Source organism: Marmota monax, unplaced genomic scaffold (genome assembly GCF_021218885.2).
Source record: "Marmota monax isolate L192 unplaced genomic scaffold, Marmota_monax_Labrador192_F-V1.1 WCK01_AAM20220418_F8-fsc00185, whole genome shotgun sequence".
Lineage (NCBI taxonomy): Eukaryota > Metazoa > Chordata > Mammalia > Rodentia > Sciuridae > Marmota > Marmota monax.
In genome coordinates this window covers 908,770-930,813 of record NW_026693278.1, presented here as the reverse complement: position 1 = coordinate 930,813, position 22,044 = coordinate 908,770, and the positions used below count along the sequence as shown (strand labels likewise).

Sequence of the window (22,044 nt, the reverse complement as noted above, 5' to 3'; positions counted from 1 at the left end):
TCTTATGGCTGTGCATGATGTGGAGTTACACTGTTGGTGTATTCATATCTTAACATAGGCAGGTTCTGTCCGATTCACTCTACTGTCTTTCCTATTCCCTCCCCCTCCCTTCCTCCATTCCCCTGTGTCTAATCCAATGAGGTCTACCTTACCCCCACCCCCCAGTGTGCATTAGCTTCCTCATGTCGGAGAGAACATTCAGTCCATGAGCTCTTGACTCTGTTACTTTGGGTGTGACAGCATGGTACAGCATACAGGGGTGTGTGGAGGAGGAGGCCTGTTCTCTTCAGGGGGCCTGGGAAGCAAAGAGAAGGACAGTAAGGGGCTGGGATCCCCATATGCTCTTCAGGGGCACGTCCCCAGTGACCCAGCTTCCTTCCACTAGGCCCCTCTCTCTAAAGGTTCTACTACCTCCCCATGTGCCATGAACTGGGGACCAGGCCTCCAAAACATGGCCCCCTGGGGGACATTCGAGATCCATAGTCTAACACAGAAGTGGACAGAGTAGTCTCAGCAGCTTCCACTTAACCTACCTCCCATCTTCAGTCTTGATCAATTCATCAGGTCTTCATTTGTTACTCATGGCTACTTTTTGTAGGATTTGGAAACAGATTCCAGATGTTATATCTTATGTTTCCATATGTATCTGTAAAGACCTCATGAAGTTTTTTGAATTTTTTTTTTTTTTCTCTTTTGTGCTGGGGATTGAACACAGGGCCCCAAGCATGAGCTCTACCATGAGCTCTACCACTGAGCTACACCCCAGCCCCCTTATAGTTTTGTTTTTGTTTTTGCAGTTCTGGAGATTGAACCCAGGGCTTGCACATGCTAGGCAAGCGCTCTGTTACTGAGCTACACCCGAGCCCTCTCATAGAGTTTTTAAAGCAAGTTTTCCCGGGGAATCCTCCTTTGGTTATCTTTAGGTGATCACGCTTACTTTGGAGTTGTTAACATGATTTCATCTGTAAATAGTTTTCTATTCACAAAGAAAAGTAAGTTTGCAAAGAAAAATAAGTTTGCATTTGAAGAAAGATGCACTTTCTGACAGAACAGAACCAAAAGTGAAAGCACATTAAGAATGTTGTGAATTACTGTGTCCTGTGACCCCCCCACTCCCCTGGGCCTTTGTGAATACCACCACAGGAGTCTTTTTATTTGCATTATCATCTTTTTAAAATACATTTTCTTCTTTTTCCACCAACTACCGAACTTGGTCAGCCTCTCAACACCACTCGGATTAATGCTGCTGAAATAGAGAGCCGGGTTCGAGAACTAAGCAAATTAGCTGAGACTACAGATAAAGTTAAACAAGGCTTTTGGGAAGAGTTTGAGGTAAGGTATTAAGAAACTGTTTTTATGTGCATGATTAAATTCTATTTTTAATAGAAAAGAAGTTTGCCTCATGTTTGGAGTTGGATCTGAAAGACTTTTGCATCCTTCCGTAACTCAGCCATTGATTGACGTGGAACAAGTTGCTGAGGGGGCTTCTTTGAAATGGAAGGGCATTGTGTTCTCAGAAAAGGGAGTTGGCAGCTAGTGTTATGGGGTTGAGCCAGCAGCTCCATTTGGCTCTTTTGGTGTGGATTGCTGGCCAAACCCCAGAAAAACAAAGGGATCTGATTCCTTTGGAGATTTCTAGCACTCACTGGGGTCTTTGAAAAGACTGTGTAGCCTGATGTGAATGAGTCCAAGAGAAAAAGTTCAAGTTTGCTTTAATTTGGAGTTTCAAACTGATAACTCTAGGAAGTCAAGTAGACTGATTTCTCTCCTGAAACCCACCTAGGTAGAATGTCCCCAGTGAACATGTGCTGTGGTTCCTTTTGCACTCTTACATGTCACTTGCCTATTGATACTCTGATCTCTTTCTTTTTCTCCTTGTCTGTTTGACAGAAGACCTCTTCACAGCCCTGTGCAGTGGCACACACCTGTTAATCCTAGAGGCTGAGACCAAGGGAGGAGGTTTGCAAATTTGGGGCCAGCCTAGGCAGTTTAATGAGACCTTGTTGCAAAATAAAAAATAAAAAGGGTGAGGATGTAGCTCAGTGGTCCAGTGCCCTGGGTTCAATCTCTAATACAAAAAAAAAAAAAAAAAAACAATCGAAGCCTTTTGGCTAAGATCAAGTGTAGTATCTGTTCTTGACAATTTAATATCTGATGCATCCTCTATCTGAAGACAATATATTAAATGGATTTTTGGAAATAGGAGATGGAATAGGATTTGGCTTCACTCACTCCATGTAGCTACCTGTATTGCAGCACCTCCAGAACAATGCACCAAACCAAACCAAACCAAACCAAAACAACAACAAAAACCCAAAAAACAACAACCAAAGTAAACACCAAACCCAGAAAAATTCTTCCCAAAGATTTTGGCGTGTTTACTCTTTATTTTATTTTTTAGTTGTTGATGAACCTTTATTTATTCATTTATGTATATGCAGTGCTGAGAATCAAACCCAGTGCCTCACACATGTGAGGCAAGCGCTCTACCACTGAGCCATGACCCCAGCCCCTTGACGTGTTGTCTCTTGCATTATCCCCAGTATGGAGCACGGTGCCTGGCACCAAGCTGAAATGCCATAAATATTTGTTGTATGAATATTTACATTTAGCTAATGTTTACATCATTTTATTTTTACGTTCTGTTTTGTAGGAGTGATTATTCCATATTTCTTATAGGTCTTTAAAATTTACGAACATTTGTGGAATGAATGAATCAATAATGAACAGGCAGATCCTGTCCTTTTAACCATAGTGGGCCAGAGCAGCTTGGTGAGCTGTTTCCATCCTACAGACCCGAAGCCTAAAGCCCAATGAGGCTAAGTAGATTGCTCCATCTCCATAGCACAGAGATGAATGCAGATTGGCACATGCACCCTGCTTGCTCCACAGCGCTGACCAGGGACTTGAATCCAGGTTTATTCTCACACCAGGCTTTGGGTTAGAGCCATGAACCCTGTGGTGAACAAAAGAACCTGGGGTCGGCCTTTAAAGGAGCTTCCAGTTGAGAGGAAAAACAACGAAATGCATCAAGGAGAAAGTGATGATGAGCATGAAGAGTCAGAGTCTTTATTTTTAGAGGGTTTTTTTTTGGTGCTGGGGATTTAACCTAGGGTCTAAGCGTGGGCCCTCCCACTAACTACTCATCGGCCCTCCAAGGAATTTTTTAATCCTTTAGAGATGTTTAGTCAGATTAGTAGTCTGCCTTCCACTCATTGGTTAGTCCTCTGGGTGGTTATCTGCTAACTGGACATATGATTAACTTATTTCATTTTTGTTTGAATTTTAGAAATTTCTTCTGTTAAGATTTATAATTTTGTAAAATACTTAGTTTGATTCTAAAATCAAATATAAAAAACCAGAATGTTTTAAAAGACATATATCTTCTTTTTGTTCGTACTAGGGATTCAACCAGGATTGCTTAACAACTGAGCCACATCATCAGCCCCTTTTATTTTGAGACTGTCTTGCTAATTTGCTTAGGGCCTTGCTAAATTGTTGAGGCTGACTTTGGAACTTTCAATCCTCCTGCCTCAGCCTCCTGAGCTGCTGGGATTACAGGAGTGTGCCACCGTTCCTGGCTCAGATGTCTATCTTCTATTTTGTTCTTTCTTTCATATATTTTAGCCACAGTTTGAAAAGTTATGGTTTATCATTACATTTAAAAAATGTAAGCAAATATATGTGTGTGTGTGTGTGTGTGTGTGTATACACACATATTTCTACTTTTTTTGAGATATGCAACCTAACTTTATGTACTTTTTTTTTCCTTTTGGTACCAAGGATTGAACTCAGAGATGCTTAAACACCGAGCCACATCCCTAATCTTTTATATATATATATATTTTTTTTCTAAATTAGAGACAGGTCTCACTGAGTTGCTTAGGGCCTCATTGAGTTGCTTAGTGCCTCACTAAGTTGCTGAGGGTGGCTTTGAACTCGATCCTCCTGAGTCACTGAGATTATAAGCATGTGCCACCATGCCTGGTTTACCTACTTTAAAAAAAATTTTTTTAGTTATAGATGGACACAATACCATATTTATTTTTATGTTGTGTTGAGGATTGAATCCATGTACACGTGGTAGGCAAGTGCTCTACCACTGAACCACACACCCAGCCAACATACTTTTATTTTCAATCTTGTTTTTACAGTGTCTTGGCCACCACTCCATAGTAATATGTTGAGATAGTTTCATTCATTTATTTTTTTTTACTGCATAGTACTCCATTGTGTGGTTGTGCTATATGGTTTATTCAGCCCATTAATGGGCATTTGTATAATTTGCAAATGTATTACAAGGAGGGTTACAATATATAGCCTTGTACATGTATCTTTTCCTATTTTTTGCTGATCAATTTTAATGTTATTTTTTTATGTTCTAAAGAAATTGGTGGATGCTACTCATTCTTAAGTTTTATTATGTATCAATATACATTTTATTATTTATGATTTTGGTCAGTATATTCATCATCTGAAAAGTACTGTTTTCAAATAAAATTTTGGATAAAAAAATTAGTGAACTCCTTTGTAACCTAGACCTATTTTAATCTCATACTTCCCTTAAAAACAATAGCTGGGCTGGGAATGTAGTTCAGAGGTAGAGCACTTAACGTAGCTTATACAAAGCCCTGGGTTCCATTCCCAGCAGTGTCCAAAAAAAAAAAAAAAAAAAAAAATATATATATATATATGGAAAAAAGGTATTTTAAAAACCACCCTAGCTAAGGGCTAGGGATGTGGCTCAGTGAAAGAATGCTTGGCTAGCATGCATGAGGTTCTGGGTTCAATCTCCAGCACACAAAAATAGAAAACAGCTGAGTCAGGTGTGGTGGTGCATGTGTATAGTTCTAGCTATTCAGGAGGCTAAGGCAGGGGGATTGCAAGTTGGAGGCCAGCCTGTGCAAATATGCAAGACCCTGTCTTAAAAATAAAAAAGGGCCAGAATGAGGCTTAGTGGCAGAGCGGTTGCTTAGCATGTGTAAGGCCCTGGGTTCTACCAGTACAGGGGGGCGGGGAAAGTGTGAGCTTAGAAGGAAGTCCTCGCCTACTCTTCTAGCCGTGGAAAAAGACCTTGATTGTAAATGCTGACCTGATGGATTCACTCTGTGACTTGTTGGGTTCTGCCCATCTTCTGTATATCATTAACAACAAAAAATGGAAAAATTGAGTTGGCTTTGGGGGAAATGGAAAACAAATGAGATCCCATCTATGCTCTACAAGTTCTCTGCAGAGGTCAAACTGTGTCAGTAGAATTGTCACACATTAAATGAGGGCATTAGTGTTTCATGGCAGCTGAAACTATATCTAAACAGCTGATGACCTGCTTTCTAGATCTCATAAGTGTCTGCTTTTCAAAACTTTTTAATATTTACTTTTCAGTTTTCAGTGGACACAACATCTTTGTTTTATTTTAATGTGGTGCTGAGGATTGAACCCAGCGCCCTGCGCATGCCAGGTGAATGTGCTACTACTTGAGCCACATCCCCAGCCCCCAAGTGTCTGCTTTTCAAATTCAGTTTTTAAAAATTGCCCTTTAAGGCTACAGCCAGGGGAATCAGGCTGAGGACAGGACAAACCATTACAGAAAAATGTTAGATACTTGGAAGTGGATACTCATCATAATTTAAATCCCTAATACTGAAGTTTGGGCCACAACAGCAGGACATTATTATGTTAGTGATTGTAACTTATTGATTCTAGGAAGATGATAAATATGGGATCATGTCCTTTTTACAGTGTGCTCTGATGGTCTTTGAAATGAACCAGAGATCTAAAGTTCAATGTCATGGTAATTTAACTCAGGCAGCCATATTTTATTTGTCTCTATGCCCAGCTTCTGGTTTTCTGCAAAATTCTACATGTCATTTTAAGTATATTTACAAAGAAAACACTTGTAAATTATTTTTGCTTTGGATACATCTTAAAATTTGTAGTCCCTTGGGCTGGGGGTATAGCTCAGTCCTAAAGCACTTGTCTAATATGTGTGAGGCTCTGGCTTCCATCTCTAATACCACAACCAAACTGAACCAATTCAAACCATACCTACCACACCTGTCATAGCTACTGTGCCTACTATACCGCACTGTACCACACCATGCATTGCATACCATACCATACCATACCATCCACACTGCCCCACACCGTACCATCCCACACCTTACTGTACCTACCACACCATACATACCATACTGTACCAAATTGTACCATACTATACCATACCTTCCCACACCATCCCATCCCATACTATACCACACTGTGTGCCTCTTATGAAGCTCTTTGGTTCTCTTCTCCTTTGCTGCAAAATAAAATTCAGGCTGCTGGTCTGCTCTTAGGATAAGCTATCTGATCAGGACACTGAGCGTAAGCCTTTGATCTTTCTTTCTTTTTTTTTAAAGAGAGAGAGAGAGAGAGAGAGAGAGAGAGAGAGAATTTTAATATTTATTTTTTAGTTTTCGGCGGACACAACATCTTTGTATGTGGTGCTGAGGATCGAACCCGGGCCGCACGCATGCCAGGCAAGCGCGCTACCGCTTGAGCCACATCCCCAGCCCAGCCTTTGATCTTTCCTAGAGATCGCCCACTCCTGAACTGCGTGAACATCCTTTGTCCCCAGCATACCTCTGCTTGGGAATATAAAGAGGTGGAAATTTTTTCTAGATTTGTTGAAATAAAGTTTGACTCAAATAAGACTGGCAGTGAATCAGTGAGAAGACAGGTTATAATTCTGTCATTTTGTGCCTGCAAGGTGTGTGTTGCTTGAAGCTTGAGTCAGCTGTGTGCGTCATGATGGGGTGCGTGTTATGTTACTGCGTTTGTAAGATACTCACCCTGCCTGGTGCCTTCTCCTCCCCCCTGCAACTTCTTTGCTCTCATTTTTGTAAAAATTGTTTTTTAGTTGTTGATGGACATTTATTTATTTATTTATTTATGCGTGGTGCTGAGAATCAAACCCAGTGCCTCACACATGCTAGGCAAGCGCTCTGCCCCTGGGCCCCAGCCCCAGCCCTCCTTGCACTCTTCATTCTCCTTTTCCCTCTGCAGACTTTTCTTCTTCTTCTTCTCCTTCTCCTCCTCCTCCTCCTCCTCCTTCTTCACAATATCTTTATTTTACATTTATGTGATGCTGAGGATCAAACCCAGTGCCTTGTGCATGCTAGGCAAGCGCTGTACCACAGAGCCACAGCCCCAGCCCTCTGTTTCTTGATCTATAACCCTTACTAGAGTCCCTTTTGGATCTTCACACTAGTAACTTTCAGTCTTTGTGCCAAAGTCTCAGAGATTCTCACTGGCTCAGATGCCATCCATCTCAGTCCAAGGACACAATCATATAGAACAAATATGTCTGCCTGGAGCACCCTGTTTGGGGAAGAATAGTTCTCAGGGACAAGAGTTGTAGCAAGCTGGGCGGATATCCCCAAAATATCTAACAAAAACTATAGACACTGGTAGTGGCAATGACTTATCGCTTCATTCATTCAATATTTATTAAACAGACTCCACGTGTGCTCAGGTTCTGGGGATGTACATATGGCAGAGAACAAATCTTTTTTTTTTTTTTTTAATGGAGCTTATGGTCAGTTGGGAGAGACAGTAAATTAAAGAAATGGTTAATTTTCAGGGAGATGATGGAGAAAATAGAGTAAATAAAAAAGGTGTGTTGCTGGGAATTACTGTTTTACATAGGTCTCTCTGATAAGGTGGCATTTGAGCAGGGATCTGAAGGAAATGAAAGAGCAAGTCAGGCATATAACTCCAGGAAGAACCTTTCAGGCAAAGGGAGCAGCATGTGCAAAGGCCCCTGGTGTGCAGGCATGCTTCGCATGTCCCACATCAGCAGAGGCCACAGCATTTGAGTAGATGGGTAAGAGGGAAATGTAGGTGGAACAATGGCAGAGGGATCAAATCATGAAAGGCATTGTGGGTCAGGGGCAGACCTTTGAGTTTTACTTGGAGGAAGATGGAAAGTCTGTGAATTTTGACACTGGGAAATTCTGACACAGAATTTTTGACCTTCTGGCTGCCTCTTGAAGGAAGGTTGCAAGGGGACCAGGAAAGAGGCTGATTTAGTGATCTGAGCTGGGAGGTGATGGGGGTCTGGACCAGGGCCACAGCTATGGAGGTGGGTGGCTCCTGGAGCTATTTTGAAGGCAGACCGTCAATATTTGAAGGTAGCATTGATAGATACGGAGCCGAGGCAAGGATAAGATGAAAGTGTTTGGCTTGAGCAGTTGGTAGGATGCACTTGCCATTTACGCAGGAGGCTGGAAGGAGCAGGTCTTAGGGAGGCCATCAGCTTTTATTTTGGACATGTTCAAGTTGGAACTGCCTGTTTCACATCTCACTGGAGTAGAATCCTTCAATGCATTCTTGCCGTTACAGTCAAGATTGTGCGAGGGTGTTCTTCCTAGTTTTTCTTCACCTGGCCAACATCGCCTCACTCTTGAGGCCCCAGCCTCTGGAGCATTTTCTCAGGAAGGCCCTCCCTGTTCCTTGCTCCATTCCTGCGTAGCTCTTCCTGTTACATGAGCGCATAGCTGCAAATTCTTTCCTTTATAGTACTTATCGTGCTGGAGTTCATGAATAATTTGTGTGGTTATTGGTTTAATGTACTACAAATTCTTAGAAGCAGATAACATTAGGAGTCTGCTGGAATAAAGAGATGCAGCTGACAGGGCACAAAGAGGCACATTTGATCCTGTGTGTTGGTTATCATGTGCATATTATCCAGGGAAACGGCTCAGCTCCATCAGCTCTGCAAGGACAAATAATCTCTTTTACTCTTTGTAGCCCCAGAATGCAGCAGCGAGCCTGGCACACAGTAGGCCTCCCAACAGGTATTAGTGGATGTGTTGACTATGAGCCGTTCTCAATAGCGAGAGGAAGCTGTTGTTGGGTTCAGGCTGTTTGTGTGTATTCAGTGGAGAACAGTTATGGATGCTTGAGGAGTCTGGAGGAATGTTCTGGTCTTGGCCTGAGGTGTTCTGCTTTTCTACCAGTCTGTTTCCATTTAGAGCCCCTATTCAAGCCTCAGTGGGTGCATTTTAGCCTCTGAGCCCTAGAAGCTCTACTTCAGGTTTGCAGTGCTGAATTTCAGAAAGATCTTAGTTTTTGAACTTTCTGTTTGATTAAAACCAAAACCAAAACCAAAAAAAACCCCAACACCATCAAAACAAAATAAAGGAAAAAAACCTCAAATCCAGAACAAGTCTCATACACCTTATTCCCTAGGGTCTTTTTTTCCGATGCTTCAAACTCATTTTCCTCAGTAATTTCATTTTTTAAGGCTCCTTGTATTCGTGAGCCTCTTTTCTGAAGTGGTCTGAGCAGATTTCGGTGTGCATGAGCATCGCAGGCGTTTGTTTCACTGAGGGCCATTTGGATGGCATGGGTTCTGCTCGCAGCTCCGCGGGCCCCCGTGGCTCCAGGAGGAAGGTGGCCTGCAGCCTGCAGTCCATTTGATTTCCTCAAAGTGATTCGTCCTGCTTAGGGGAGCCGTAAATTCTTCTTCGAGATGGTTAGGTTTTGTGGAAACAAGACTTGAACTGTACCCCAGAGCTGTGTCTAGAATAATCACTCTCGCTGGGGACGTCTAGCAGAAATCTTCCCCTTGGTGACTAAATCACACCGCGGTGAGCAGCAACCCTGGCCAGGGCTCCACAGTGCTCCAGGATGACAGGCCCGTGCTGTAACCAGAATTTTCCATCTAGGCCTGAGCTCCCAGTTGCTTAGTAGAGCCGCTCCCTTCCTGGGGGCAGAACATTTCAGTGGTGAGAGATTTTTATCCTGAAGGTTGAAAGCTTCGTTCTGGAGAGATTTCTTTGTTTCTGGGGGTTATTTCCTTTCTCACCTGTGTGTTGCTCCGACCCCAGCTGTTTTTCTCCAGGGTGGTTCTGCTGCTGGCTGCCGCATCTTTTCAGTGTCAAGTGCCTTCTTGGATCCTCTCCCACCTCCGCCTGGTTTCTCCCCTTGACCTCTGGTGACCTTGCTACCTTCCGTCCTATGGTGCTGTCGGTGCTGTCTTGCTCTTTGACTGGCCCGAGGTGCAGCCTCCGTCTCCTCTCAGCTCTTCCTTCCTTACCCTGTAACACTCCTCTTCCCAGACTTTGCAGCTACACTTTGGAAGGACACAGTGGCTTTCTGATTGGCATTCCAGTAGTCGTTTCTTAGCCTGGAGGAAGTTTCTGGGAAGAACTGAGGCTGGAAACGAGCACAGGGCTCTGTGGGTCCAGGTGAGACTGGAAGGCGCCCTCACGTGGGGAGCTATGCCAGGGCTGCCTGGCGATGGAGGTGCGTTTCCTCAGCCGGCCCCTCACTCCGCTGGCCCTCTGCACCCAGCCGGCTCCTCTGGCTTTAAACTCCTGGCTCTTTGGGCAGCACGTCATCGTCCTCCCAGATGACCCTGGGTGTGTGGCACTGTGGAGCTCTGGTTTCACCCTTTGGGTTGTGTATTCCACGATTTTCCTTGTCTGTCATCTTTCTTCAAACTCAAGCATTCAAAATAGGACCTGTTATTTTCTCCTTCAAACCAAATGTCCCCTTTACTTGTTCCTGTTGGTGACACATTTATTCTGGCCTGGAAGGCTGGGATCCTTGCCTCCTTCTTCTCCTCTTTCTCTTGGATCTTACCATTTGCCAGGTCCTGTTGATTTTTCTCTCCTAATGTCCTCTGGTCCTAGGTGAAGGAAGGGCGTTGCTTTGCTCTCTGTTGGGCTGCATATGGGGGGCATCCTGTTGTACCCCAAATATCATGAGGTGGGTTGTGTAACCCTAAACACTCAGAGAGATCAAGCCCTGTCCAGGACTGCCCCGATGGACCCTGGTGGCAACAGGATTGCAGCCTCCTGCCAGGGCTTTGCCCTCCCACCTCCAAGATGCCGCCTGCTCTTACCCTACCTCCATTTTTCATTCTTGAAGTTCTAGTCAAGAGTCAGATCCAGTGGTTTGCAGTGAGTGTTCTGAAAGCCTGTGGGGTCTGTGGGGAGCAGGGATGCTGCAACCCCCACCCTCCATACATAAGGATATTTCTATGCAATGAAAACTTGTCCCTTCCAAAATTGGTAAAGCCTCTGCCACTCAGAAGTGCATCCGTGGCCAGGGCAGTGGCTTTTTGATGCTTTTTAGGGCTTAAAGGTGTGGTTCAGTCTCTGGCTTGTGCTTCGCCTGGGCTTGGGTAGTCAGATGATAATAATCAGCTTCTGGTCCTTTCTGAGGGTTCACCGTTTTGGTGAAAACCTTTTGGATGTCTTTCTTAGGAAAACAAGGTACCTTGCAGCGTGGGTCCCACTTTACCTCATCTTTTTTGCTTCCTGTCTGGAGTCTTACCCCAGCATCCCTGCAAGAACCAGTGGGGAGTGGGGATGGAGACAGTGACATGCGGTTCGACAGGTCATTACAGCCTTTTGTGCCCCAGTGGCTGCTGGTGAGAGGGAGGCCGTGGAAGGTGAGCCATGGCGGGATGTGTCCTTGAGGGCAGGGCTTGGGCTGCCAGGGGCACTGGACCTGTGCTTTGTGGGAGTCTCAGGGGCCCCGAGGCCTGCCTTGACTCTGTCTTTGTTCAAACCCTGCGTCTGTCTGGAAGAGGCAGTTGGGAACTTAGTGCAGGATAAGGACCACCTCTGGGGGCCCTGGTGGGTGGTCCAGCCAGAATGCCATGAGCCTCTGTGAGGACTTCTCTGGCCTGGAACTCAGGATTTAGCCTGGCTAAGTGTTTCCTTATGTGCAAGATGGTGGTACCCCACATAGTAGCTAAGATTGAATTAGCACATGAGAAACATTTTTTCTTTTTAATTTTTTTCAGTCCTCTTGAGGCACCTAAAAGGTCTTAGTAAGGTACTAACGAGTCTACCTCTAACACTTGCCTGTGTCCCTTTTTGTTACCAAGCCTCAGGCGTGTCCTGGTATCTATGTAGAATTTGATTACATTTTGCTCTTATATTCCTTTTCCTGGTCACCTTCTGTGTGCAGGAGGTAATATGATTTTCCTATGTGCAATTTTTATATGAAATTTCCTTTAGAAATACATTTTATGAAGGCCAATTAAAGAAAACAAATGACATTACAGGCAGCGTGTGGAGAAGGCAAAGCATCTCGAAGGTGCTTTTCAAATGACTTCAGACTGAGAAATGCCTCTCTGGCATTTTGCCTGTGATGATTTTTCCTTTCATATTGACGTCTCAGGTCACAGCATTTAAAAGGGATTTTTTTTTTTTTTTGTGGGTACCAGGGATTGAACCCAGGGGTGCTCAGCCACTGAGCCCCAGCCCCAGCCCTATTTTGTATTTTATTTAGAGACAGGGTCTCACTGAGTTGCTTAGCATCTCATCATTACCAAGGCTGGCTTTGAACTCACGATCCTCCTTCCTTAGCCTCCCAAGCTGCTGGGATCACAGGCATGTGCCACTGCACCCAGCTTCAAAAAGGACTTTAAGTGAGGGGCCTGTGGGGCCAGACTTCACCTGGCAGGTCTGTGGTGTGTCCTCTCTGCCCTCTTTCTTCCTTCCTCTGTCTCTCCTTCTGTCCCCCCTCTCCCTCCATTCATTCATTTAGCAAATACTTTCGGAATGCCTATGGGGTGCTGGGTGCGGTGCTGGTTGTTGGCAGGGCAAGGCGGTCTGTGGTTCTCTCCGAGGGCAGCCAGACTTGTAAAGACAGAGCTGGGACATTGTCACTTATGTGGATGCTAAAGCTGATCTCGGAGAAGGAGAGAGTATAATAGTGGTTCCCAGAACCTGGAAGGGTGTGTGGGAGGGAGGATGGAGACAGAATGGTTGATGCGTGTACAGGGTGCAGTGGACAGGAGGGATAACTTCTGATGTCTGTGGCACAGTGCGCACTAGGGTAGCTATGGCTCACACCAACTAATTGGATGTGTCAAAATAGCTCAGAGGATTCTGAATGTACCCAGCCCTCAGAATGTTGTGTTCGAATGATATGCCAGTTGCCTAGGTCTGGTCATTATACATTGTACACACACATTCGAGTGCCACATGGTCCCCATAAATACATTTACTCTCTGTCAATTAAAAGAAAAAGCCAGACCTGGGGTCCAGGGTGACAAGCATACTTGTGGAGGGTGGTCCTGCAGAGTGCTTGGCACCGAGGACCACGCTCCCCACTGCTGAGGGGGCCAGGGCTCTCCAGAAGAGGAAATATTTGAGGTGTCTTACATAATAACCACCTGGGCTCTTCATGGTTGCTCAAGGCAGGGAAAGGGAATCCTGGGTGGAGGGACCAGCCCGTCCAAGAGCAGGAAGGCCTGAAGGAGTCTGTGTGGCCGAGACCCTGTCCTGTCTGTTGGTATGGCTGGGACATCAACAGTCCTTCTCAAACTTCAGAATGCCTTTCAACCACTTGGAAATGTTAAAATGTGGGTTTTGAATGGGTAAATCTGGGGTCCAGGCCAAGTCTGTGTTTCTTTTATTAATTAATTAATTATTTTTTTTTTGGTGCCAAGGATTGAAACCAGGGGTGCACTTAACCACTGAGCCACATCCCCAGCCCGTTTTTGAATTTTTTATTTAGAGGCAGGGTCTCACTGAGTTGCTTGGGCCTCTCTTAAGTTGCTGAGGCTGGCTGTGAGCTCACGATTCTCCTGCCTGCGCCTCCCGAGTTGCTGGGATTATAGGCATGCACCACCGTGCCTGGCTCTTTTTCTTTTTTTCTTAAGGTTTCCAAAATGGGCTAATTATTTGCTCCCTAAAAATTGATCAGTGGTGATTGAGAAATCAGTATGGCCTGGGATGTTTGAGCCTGTGTTAGTTCCCATGCGATGCTGATGCGGCTGCTCCACGGGCCGCGCTGAGCAGCTGGGTGTGTCGTTCCTGTAGTGATAATAATTTTGTGGCAACAGCCAAACCTGCTCATGTCCTCGATTGCAGTCCAGGCTCTGCTTTGTGATTTACATGCATCTCATTTAACCCTTCCACCAACCCTGTGGGGTGGGTAATTAGGATTATCCCCATTTTCCACTTGAGGAAACTGGGGCACGGACAGGTTCAGTAGCATGGCGGAGCAGAGGGGGTTGAGGTTAGAGGCAGAACTGTTTGGTACAGCAATGAGAAAGCCTCCAGTCTCATTCTGGAAAACTCTGACTTGATCTTGAAGAGGAGGGAGGGGTGGAAGGTGATTAGCCTGGGCGGGCTGGAGGAATCGACCTTTTATGGCAATGCCCTGACCTGTGCCTTCCGGGAGCTAGTGTTGTGTGTAGTCTGAAGGCCGGTGAAGGCCATGGAGGCCATGGTGCCTCCTGCCAGGCTCACTTTTAGCCAAGTTGCTAGTCCTTCCTATCCCTCACTCTGTTGCAGTTTTTCGTTGAAGTTCTTCTGCTTCGTCAGCTTGGTTGATTTTTAAATGACTGATTCAGTTCAGTGTTTGAACGTCTGTTTGAACCTCACCTTAATGACCCGTCTAAAAGTCAAGATTGAGCCTCCCTCCTAATGCTGCAGTGTGGGGCGGTGAGGCTGGCCCACCGCTGAAGGGAACACCAGCTCACAGAAGGCAAACGGCTTTGATTACTCAATCCGAGCTCATTTAAAGCATTTGAATGATCCTTTCACCGTCAGAGTGCTCCACACATCCTGCTTGATTTCTTTCCAGGTTCCAGGCAGCTGAACTCTTTTGTTATGAGCTGTGTGTCAAGACTGAATATTGCGTTTTGAAACCAGGAGTCAAGTACCAATTTAGATTCCTGACTTTTATACCTGTTTTTGGAATACAGATAAATGAAACGCAAGTAACACAGTCTGCCTTGGTGTGGACTGTCGACTCTGAATTCCTTGTAGAAATCTTTTTTTTCTTTTTTGTGCCAGGGATGGAACCCAGTGGTGTTTAACCAGTGAGCCCCACCCCCAGCCCATTTTTATATTTCAGGGTCCCACTAAGTTGCTCAGGGCCTTGCTAAGTTGCTGAGGCTGGCTTTGAACTTGTGATCCTCCTGCTCCAGCCTCCCAAGCTGCTTGGATTATAGGCGTGAGCCACCACACCCAGCCCTTGTAGAAATCTTTAAGGGGAAGTCATTTTGGCATTTTCTATAGAAAAATTGTTTCTCATTTTAGTCCGCCTTTTACTTTCTTGATTTGCGTTTGTGATTTTCCATTGAAAACTAGACTTGGGGGATTGGAGCACAGCCCAGGGGTGAGGCCCTGCCTAGAGTGCATGTGAGGTCCCGGGTACAGTCCCCAGCACTGCAAAAACACATGAACCAGACTTCTTAGAAACCAATGGCCCCTTGAAGAGGCGCTTTTTGTAATTTTGAAAATGAAACCTACCCTGGAATACCCTGGCCTGTCCCCTTCAGGCTTCAATTGTCCTCTTTACCTCCTCAAGTCCCCTCTCTCTCAGGGCCAGTGCTGCCGTGACTGCCTGGTTAGTCTCTTCTTTTTGTGTTTCCTGCCTCCTTTTCCTGCACAGGTTCCAGACACATGCTTAAAGAGTCCAGGTGTGCTCACCCTCACGCCCTGGCTCTGTGCTCCAGGGCTGCTTCCATCATGGTGGGGAGATCATAGGGCAGTGGGTTTCTGTGTAGACGCGGGCTGGCTGCCTGTGGCATTGACTTGGGTTTTTGGCATAGGACAACTCTGTAAGTATCAGTATCCTATTTTGCCAACAGAGCTGTTTGTGTGCCCACCATCCAGTGGCACCAAAACCACTTCTATCAACCTCAGTTTTCCAAATTCAAGAACTGACACACAGCTAGGTGGCGCCAGAAGGGTTTTCTTCTTATAAATATTCTGTCATTGAATATATAGAGGAAAAAAGCAGTCTAAAAGCAAAAACAGAAAACCCAAAAAACAGAAAGAGAAGGACTTCATGACCCCACCACCCTGATAGCATGTCACATGACTTTTTTGGTGTGTTTCCTTTTGCTGTTTCTTGTGAACAAAAGTGAATGCAAACATGGCTTCCGTCGTGCATTGCTGTGGGAGTTTGATCTTTTCACTCAGCTCTCATCATCTTTCTAAGGCATTAAATGTTCTCCTAGAGCACTTTTTAAAAAAAAGAAAAAAAAATTTTTTTTTTGAAACAGGGTCTCACTAAATGGCTCAGGCTGGCCTCCAATTTGCAGTTCTCCTGCCTTAGCCTCTCAAAGAACTGGGATTACAGGTGTGCCCCACCAGGCCTGGCTTAGGACATTTTAAAAAATTGTTCCAGAACATTCTTTTGTATGAATGGACAGTAGTTAGGGAGCCCTTTCCTGTGGTACATTGATATTGTTCCCAGTGTTCTTGCTCCTGTTGATGCGGTGTGAGGATGGTCATTCTTGTAGCTATCAATACAACTCTGAACATTTCTTAGGATAAATTCCTCAAAGCAGAACACAGAGCTGGGCCTTCTACTCCTTCTTCTTCTTCTTCTTTTGTGTGTGTGCTTTTGATGAAGATAACATTTACTTTTCTTTCTTCCTAGACACTACAACAACAGGAATGCAAACTTCTCTACAGTCGAAAAGAGGGTCAAAGGCAAGAAAATAAAAACAAAAATAGATATAAAAACATTCTGCCTTGTAAGTATCAGTATCCTTCCTCAGTAACAGTCACTGTGTCCTGGGGGCCATGCACTCTTGTTAACCAGGCCTAGGCCTTAGCCTCTTCAATTGGGAACAGTTTCCAAACTAATCAGCCGTAGTGGGGATTGACAGCCTCATTCACTGAGTTCCCATGATGGTGATGACCAAGTGCAGTTGCCACTGGGACGCCTCTTCTGTGGTCATTTCCTCCAGTTGGTGAACGTTCCACTGCCCCCGGGTACTCCTCTCGAGGCTGTGATTGCTTGGGGTTAGGCCCTGCAGGAGCCCTGGGCTCTGAGATTTGCACCTTTCTTCCCTGTTGACTGGCTCATGAGTGTTGGGTTAGGCATACTTCCTTCCTGGGATTTTGTACTCATTTGGGAAACAGACGAAGTCCCTCCTGTTGTTCTGCTCATAGACTCTCAGAGTTGAGTCACTAGAGGTAAAAGTGGGGACCTCCCTCTGCTCAGATGAGGACCTTGTGATATTCACAAAGCCATACCTCTTTCAGCAGGCAGATATCACCACGCAGAGCCAAAGTTGACCCATTAGGGAGAAAAGCCCTGAAAGGATGTAAGTCAGGATGAGGACCCCAGAGATGTGCGGCACAAGTTGTAGCTGGCCTCTTCATCAGGCTAATTCTGTGCCAAACTCTGTATCTTGGTGCCACTTAATCCATACCACATGCACCCCAAGCAGGCATTCTCATTTCCCCACTGTGTAGACTGTTCAGGCAAGGCTGCAAGTAGGAGTGAGTGGCAGAAACTGGCCCAGAGCCCCTAGGCACCTCCTCAGCTCTCCGGGGGCTCCAGAGCAGGGTCTCCAGGGGGAGCTCTGCAAGGCCATGTGTGGCAGGGGTGGGAGCATGTGGAACCTCTGTTTGTTTATATCCCCATGTACAAGGAGAGAAATTTAAATCTGATGCATAAATTGATGGCAACATATGCATAATATGTTTGGCCAACTTAAAAGGAAGGATTGTTTATAGATAATGTGTGTGTGTATGTCAGTGTTCAAGATGGTTTGTTATTGGGGCACATGGTCACATTTGAAAAGCACTAATTCATATCTGATCAGGTCGGAGCCATTTTGTCAGTTAATACAAACTCACCGTGTGTGTATGTGTGCATGTGTGCGTGTGTGTGTGTGTGTGTGTGTGTGTGAACATAGGCATTCTCTGTCTGCATATATATGTATGTATACGTGGTATGTATGTATGTCACGTCCCTGTGGCTATTTGTGATGTGTGGGTGAGGACGGGGGAGCGAGGAGGTCCATTTCTAGTATTGATGAAAGGGGATAAAGAATTTGTAGAGAAGCAGTTTGAGCCACAGCATGATTCCAGTGGGTTTGGGGAACCTCATTCTTTTTCAGTTTTCACTCCTACTCATGGGGTCAGCTGGTACTCAACAGTAAGAAAGGAGTTAAGAAAAGATGAAGGGAATAATTATTTGCAGTTTCTAAATATAATATTGACTTTTCCTCCCTTAAAAATTCCCAATCAAATGTTTTCTCTGACTCACAACTTCCTTCTTTCTTCCTTCCTTCCTTCCTTTCTTTTCATGGTGCTGGAAGTTGAACCCAGAGCCTCCTATATGCCAGGCAGGTGCTGTACCACCAAGCTATGTTCCCAGCTAACATCTTATGTCTTCAAAGATGGGGTGCAATCCCAGCAACTCAGGAGGCTGAGGCAGGAAGATTTCAAATTTCAAGTTCAAGGCCAGCTTCAGTAACTTAGCAAGATCCTGTCTCAAAATAAAAAATAAAAAAGGGCCTGGGATATAGTTCAGTGGTAAAGTGCTCCTGGGTTAAATCTCCAGTATAAACAAACAAACAAACAAACAAACTTTTTAGTTTGAACAAATTTGGACAAAATTATTACAAAAATAGTATTGATGGTTCTCATGTGTCCACCGTTTGGTTTTCATCATGTCTATCCTGTCTATCCATAGTGCATTCTTAAAATAAGGAAATTTTTTTGTTTGTTTTTTTGAGACTGAGGATTGAATCCAGTGGCAATCTATAGCTGACCTTCACCCCAGCCCTTTTCTAAGTTGCCCAGGCTGGCCTTGAGCCTGCAATCCTCCTGCCTCGCTGTGATTACAGATATGTGCCACCATGCTTGGTTAAGACAAGGACTGTTTTTTTTTAATTGAGTTTATGTTTTAAATACATGACAGCGGAATGCATTACAATTCTTATTACACATATAGAGCACAGTTTTTCATATCTCTGTTTGTATATAAAGTATATTCACATTAATTCATGTCTTCATATGTGGACTTTGGATAATGATGTCCATCACATTCCACCATCATGCTAACCCCCTGCCCCTTCTCTTCCCCTCCCACCCCTCTGCCCTATCTAGAGTTTATCTATTCCTCCCATGCTCCCCCTCCGTACCCCACTATGAATCAGCCTCCTTATATCAGAGAAAACATTCAGCATTTAAGACAAGGAAATTTTAAAGAAAGCATCGTATGGCATTCAGATCGTTGTTGTGCTTATTTGAGGTTTAATGTTTTTTGTGGTTTTATCATTAAATGAGCAGAGCTTGGGCTAGTTGAGACAAAGTGGTTTGTCCAGAAGCTGTCTGAGTACTTACCGGTTGGGTCCTTTTCTCTTTGCAGTTGATCATACCCGGGTTGTCCTCCACGATGGCGATCCCAACGAGCCTGTCTCTGATTACATTAACGCAAACATCATCATGGTAAATTGCTTGTCATGGTATTTTTTTCTGGTCACACATTCTTAGACTGTTCTTGAATTTTACATTTTTCCTTGTATCTTGAAAGCAACTTTCAAATGTGTAAGGGATTTTCTTCCTCGATTTCTAGCCTGAATTTGAAACCAAGTGCAACAATTCAAAGCCCAAAAAGAGTTACATTGCCACCCAAGGCTGCCTGCAAAACACAGTGAACGACTTTTGGCGGATGGTGTTCCAAGAGAACTCCCGAGTGATCGTTATGACAACAAAAGAAGTAGAGAGAGGAAAGGTATGTTTCATCATCTTCTCTTCTGATGATTTTTTTTGGGTGCTGGGGATTGAACTCAGGGGCACTCAACCACTGAGTCACATCCCCAGCCCTATTTTGTATTTTATTTAGAGACAGGGTCTCACTGAGTTGCTTAGCACCTCGCTTTAGCTGAGGCTGGCTTTGAACTCACGATCCTCCTGCTCAGCCTCCCGAGCTGCTGGGATTAGAGGTGTGTGCCACTGTGCCTGGCTTTTCTGATTACTTTTTAATGCTGGTGGTGTTGGGGATGGAACTCAGGGTCTTATCCATGCTAGGAAAGTGCTCTACCTCTGAGCTATGCCTCTAGCCCTGAAAAAGTCTTTTTGAAGTGTGGATGAGTCAGGTGAGCTGTTTTATTAATTGAATAAACAAATTAAGCTCACTCTAACTAACCCTTTGGAGAAAAGGGAGTAAAGAAATTGGCTTAAGATGAGCTTGGTGTGGTTTTCTTTCTTTTTTCCGAATTGTTTTATGAATGCATTGTAGGTGCGCGTGCTGGTGGGATTCACTGTTACGTGTTTGTACGCACACAGTGTAACAATGTGTTTTGGGCAGTACCACTCCCCGGTATTTCCCCCATGTGGTTTTCTGTATGTCTTCCACTTGGGCTTTTGGACCGTCTTGGATTTCTTAGGATCTGATTATTGTTCACCTGTAGTTCCTCAAGTCCTTCCCTGCCCCAGTCTGTCCCAGGACATGAGTTTGTTAAATATACCCTTGGGCGGCTTGAAGTTGATAGGGCCACCAAGGCTTGGTTGGCTGGATCCAGTTCTCTTTTCCTGATGTTTCACTGGGACGGTTTCTTTTGCTGCGTCCTCAGTTGGTCTTTTCTCGGGCAGTGTGTGGTCTGCTCTTCGTCCTCTCCAGGGAATTTTTACAGCAGACATTGTGGGTTTCATCTCTAGATGTTGTATGGGGTCTTTTAACATCTTCTGTGTCTCTCCCTTTCATGGTAGGGTTTTACTGTTGTGCTCGTAGCTGGTGCACTGTGGACACCTTTGAGGCCAGATTTGACTGTGAAACAGAGATTTCCTCTAGCAGTGACATTAGGTATTCTTGAATCCACGGACCAGTTACCTGAGCTTCATAGTTTGTTTCAGGTGGGAGTTATCTGCCCTGAGTGTGGAAAGAAGACGCAAGCCCTCTGTCCTGCTTCTTTTTTTGGTACTGGGGATTGAACTCAGGCACTTGACCACTGAGCCACGCCCCCAGCCCTATTTTGTATTTTATTTAGAGAGACAGGATCTCACTGAGTTGCTTAGTACCTCGCTGTTGCTGAGGCTGGCTTTGAACTCGCAATCCTCCTGCCTCAGCCTCCTGAGCCACTGGGATGACAGGTGTGTCCCACCTTGTCCAGTTGTTCTGCTTCTTGAGTGACTGGAGTTATAGGAGTCTTCTCTTCTCAGAGGACCTGGGGGCTGTGAAGGGGCCTTGTGTTGCTTCAAAGGAATCAGTATCAGTCTGTCAGAAGGTAAGCTCCGAGAGCAGACAGACATTGGGCCAAATCACTGCCCAGTCCTCGCCACCTGATCTCTTCTGTCTTTTCCTGCTTTTCTATTCTTTCTTTTCTCTTTGGGGGTGCAGAGAGAGTGGCACGGTGGCTTTTATCCTTGCCACAGCCTTTGTGACAGCCTTCTGTTGGTGTTCACTAGTACACAGAAGGAAGATCAGACTGTGGACTCTGACTTTAAGAGATAATGTATTAGCATTCACATTTCTGCATTTGTTTGCCAAGGTTTGCATGACTGTTTGGAAAACTAGGAGGAGGGCTGTAGCAATTTGCGGATGTTTAAAGTCAGTTAAAATGTTCTTTTCAGAGCCATGGTTTAATTTTGTGTCCTCTGTCGAGGTCTCTATAATGACTGGAACAGTTGCCAAATTGATTGGCTGGTCACAGCATCAAGTTCAATTCGCATTAGAAGGGTTTATTTAGGGAAATTAAAAATTATTTCAAATCTGTCAAAAGGTGTTTGGATCTACCAAATATTGGAGGCAAAGGTAAATTCAGATTAATAATAAGAAATCACAGTCTTCTGTTATTTTATGTCACAGAGCTGGGTATCAAACCTTGGGCATCATGCTTGCTGGGCAAGCACTTCACATCTGAACTACACCCAGCCCCACAACCTTTTATCGAACTTTCCACCTGACATATTTATTTTCGTTTGATTCACCATTGACTGTGGGGCCTGCAGCTGAGCTCTTCTTTTTAGTTTTATAACTGTAAATTTCTCTTTCTTAATACACACAGTGAGTTTCTCTTGCTGATATTCATGTCTTGGTGGTTGGGAAGGTGAGTGGAGTAGGTGACAGCATCCTGCGCTCCGGCTACCTCCCCAGGTAGATAGACTCATCTCCATTGAGCAAAACAGCCTCCTTTTTGGCAACAGGAGTGCTTTCTTTGGTGCTATATTTTTCAATCCTCCTGCTCTGAAGCCGGCAGCTAGCGCAGGCTTGGTGTTCCCAGCTCAGGGAAGGTGACGGGCGGAGTAGCTCTCAGCTGGGGCTGGATATAGAAAG

The 22,044-nt window shown here is 44.8% G+C and overlaps 1 protein-coding gene and 1 non-coding gene across 3 annotated transcripts in view; both read left to right on the top strand.

Annotated features, from left to right (window-relative positions):
• Window positions 1-22,044, top strand: part of Ptpn11 (protein tyrosine phosphatase non-receptor type 11) — an 86,817-nt gene that overhangs the window by 38,788 nt on the left and 25,985 nt on the right. For both annotated transcript variants that reach the window (XM_046456446.1, XM_058583158.1), the window contains exons 6-9: window positions 1,219-1,332; window positions 16,408-16,504; window positions 19,138-19,217; window positions 19,345-19,503. In XM_046456446.1, the coding sequence (XP_046312402.1) occupies window positions 1,219-1,332; window positions 16,408-16,504; window positions 19,138-19,217; window positions 19,345-19,503 (450 nt within the window). The remainder of the gene's footprint in view (window positions 1-1,218; window positions 1,333-16,407; window positions 16,505-19,137; window positions 19,218-19,344; window positions 19,504-22,044) is intronic.
• Window positions 2,091-2,280, top strand: LOC124100889 (U2 spliceosomal RNA). The gene has a single exon (XR_006854452.1). It is a non-coding gene; the product is annotated as a U2 spliceosomal RNA (small nuclear RNA).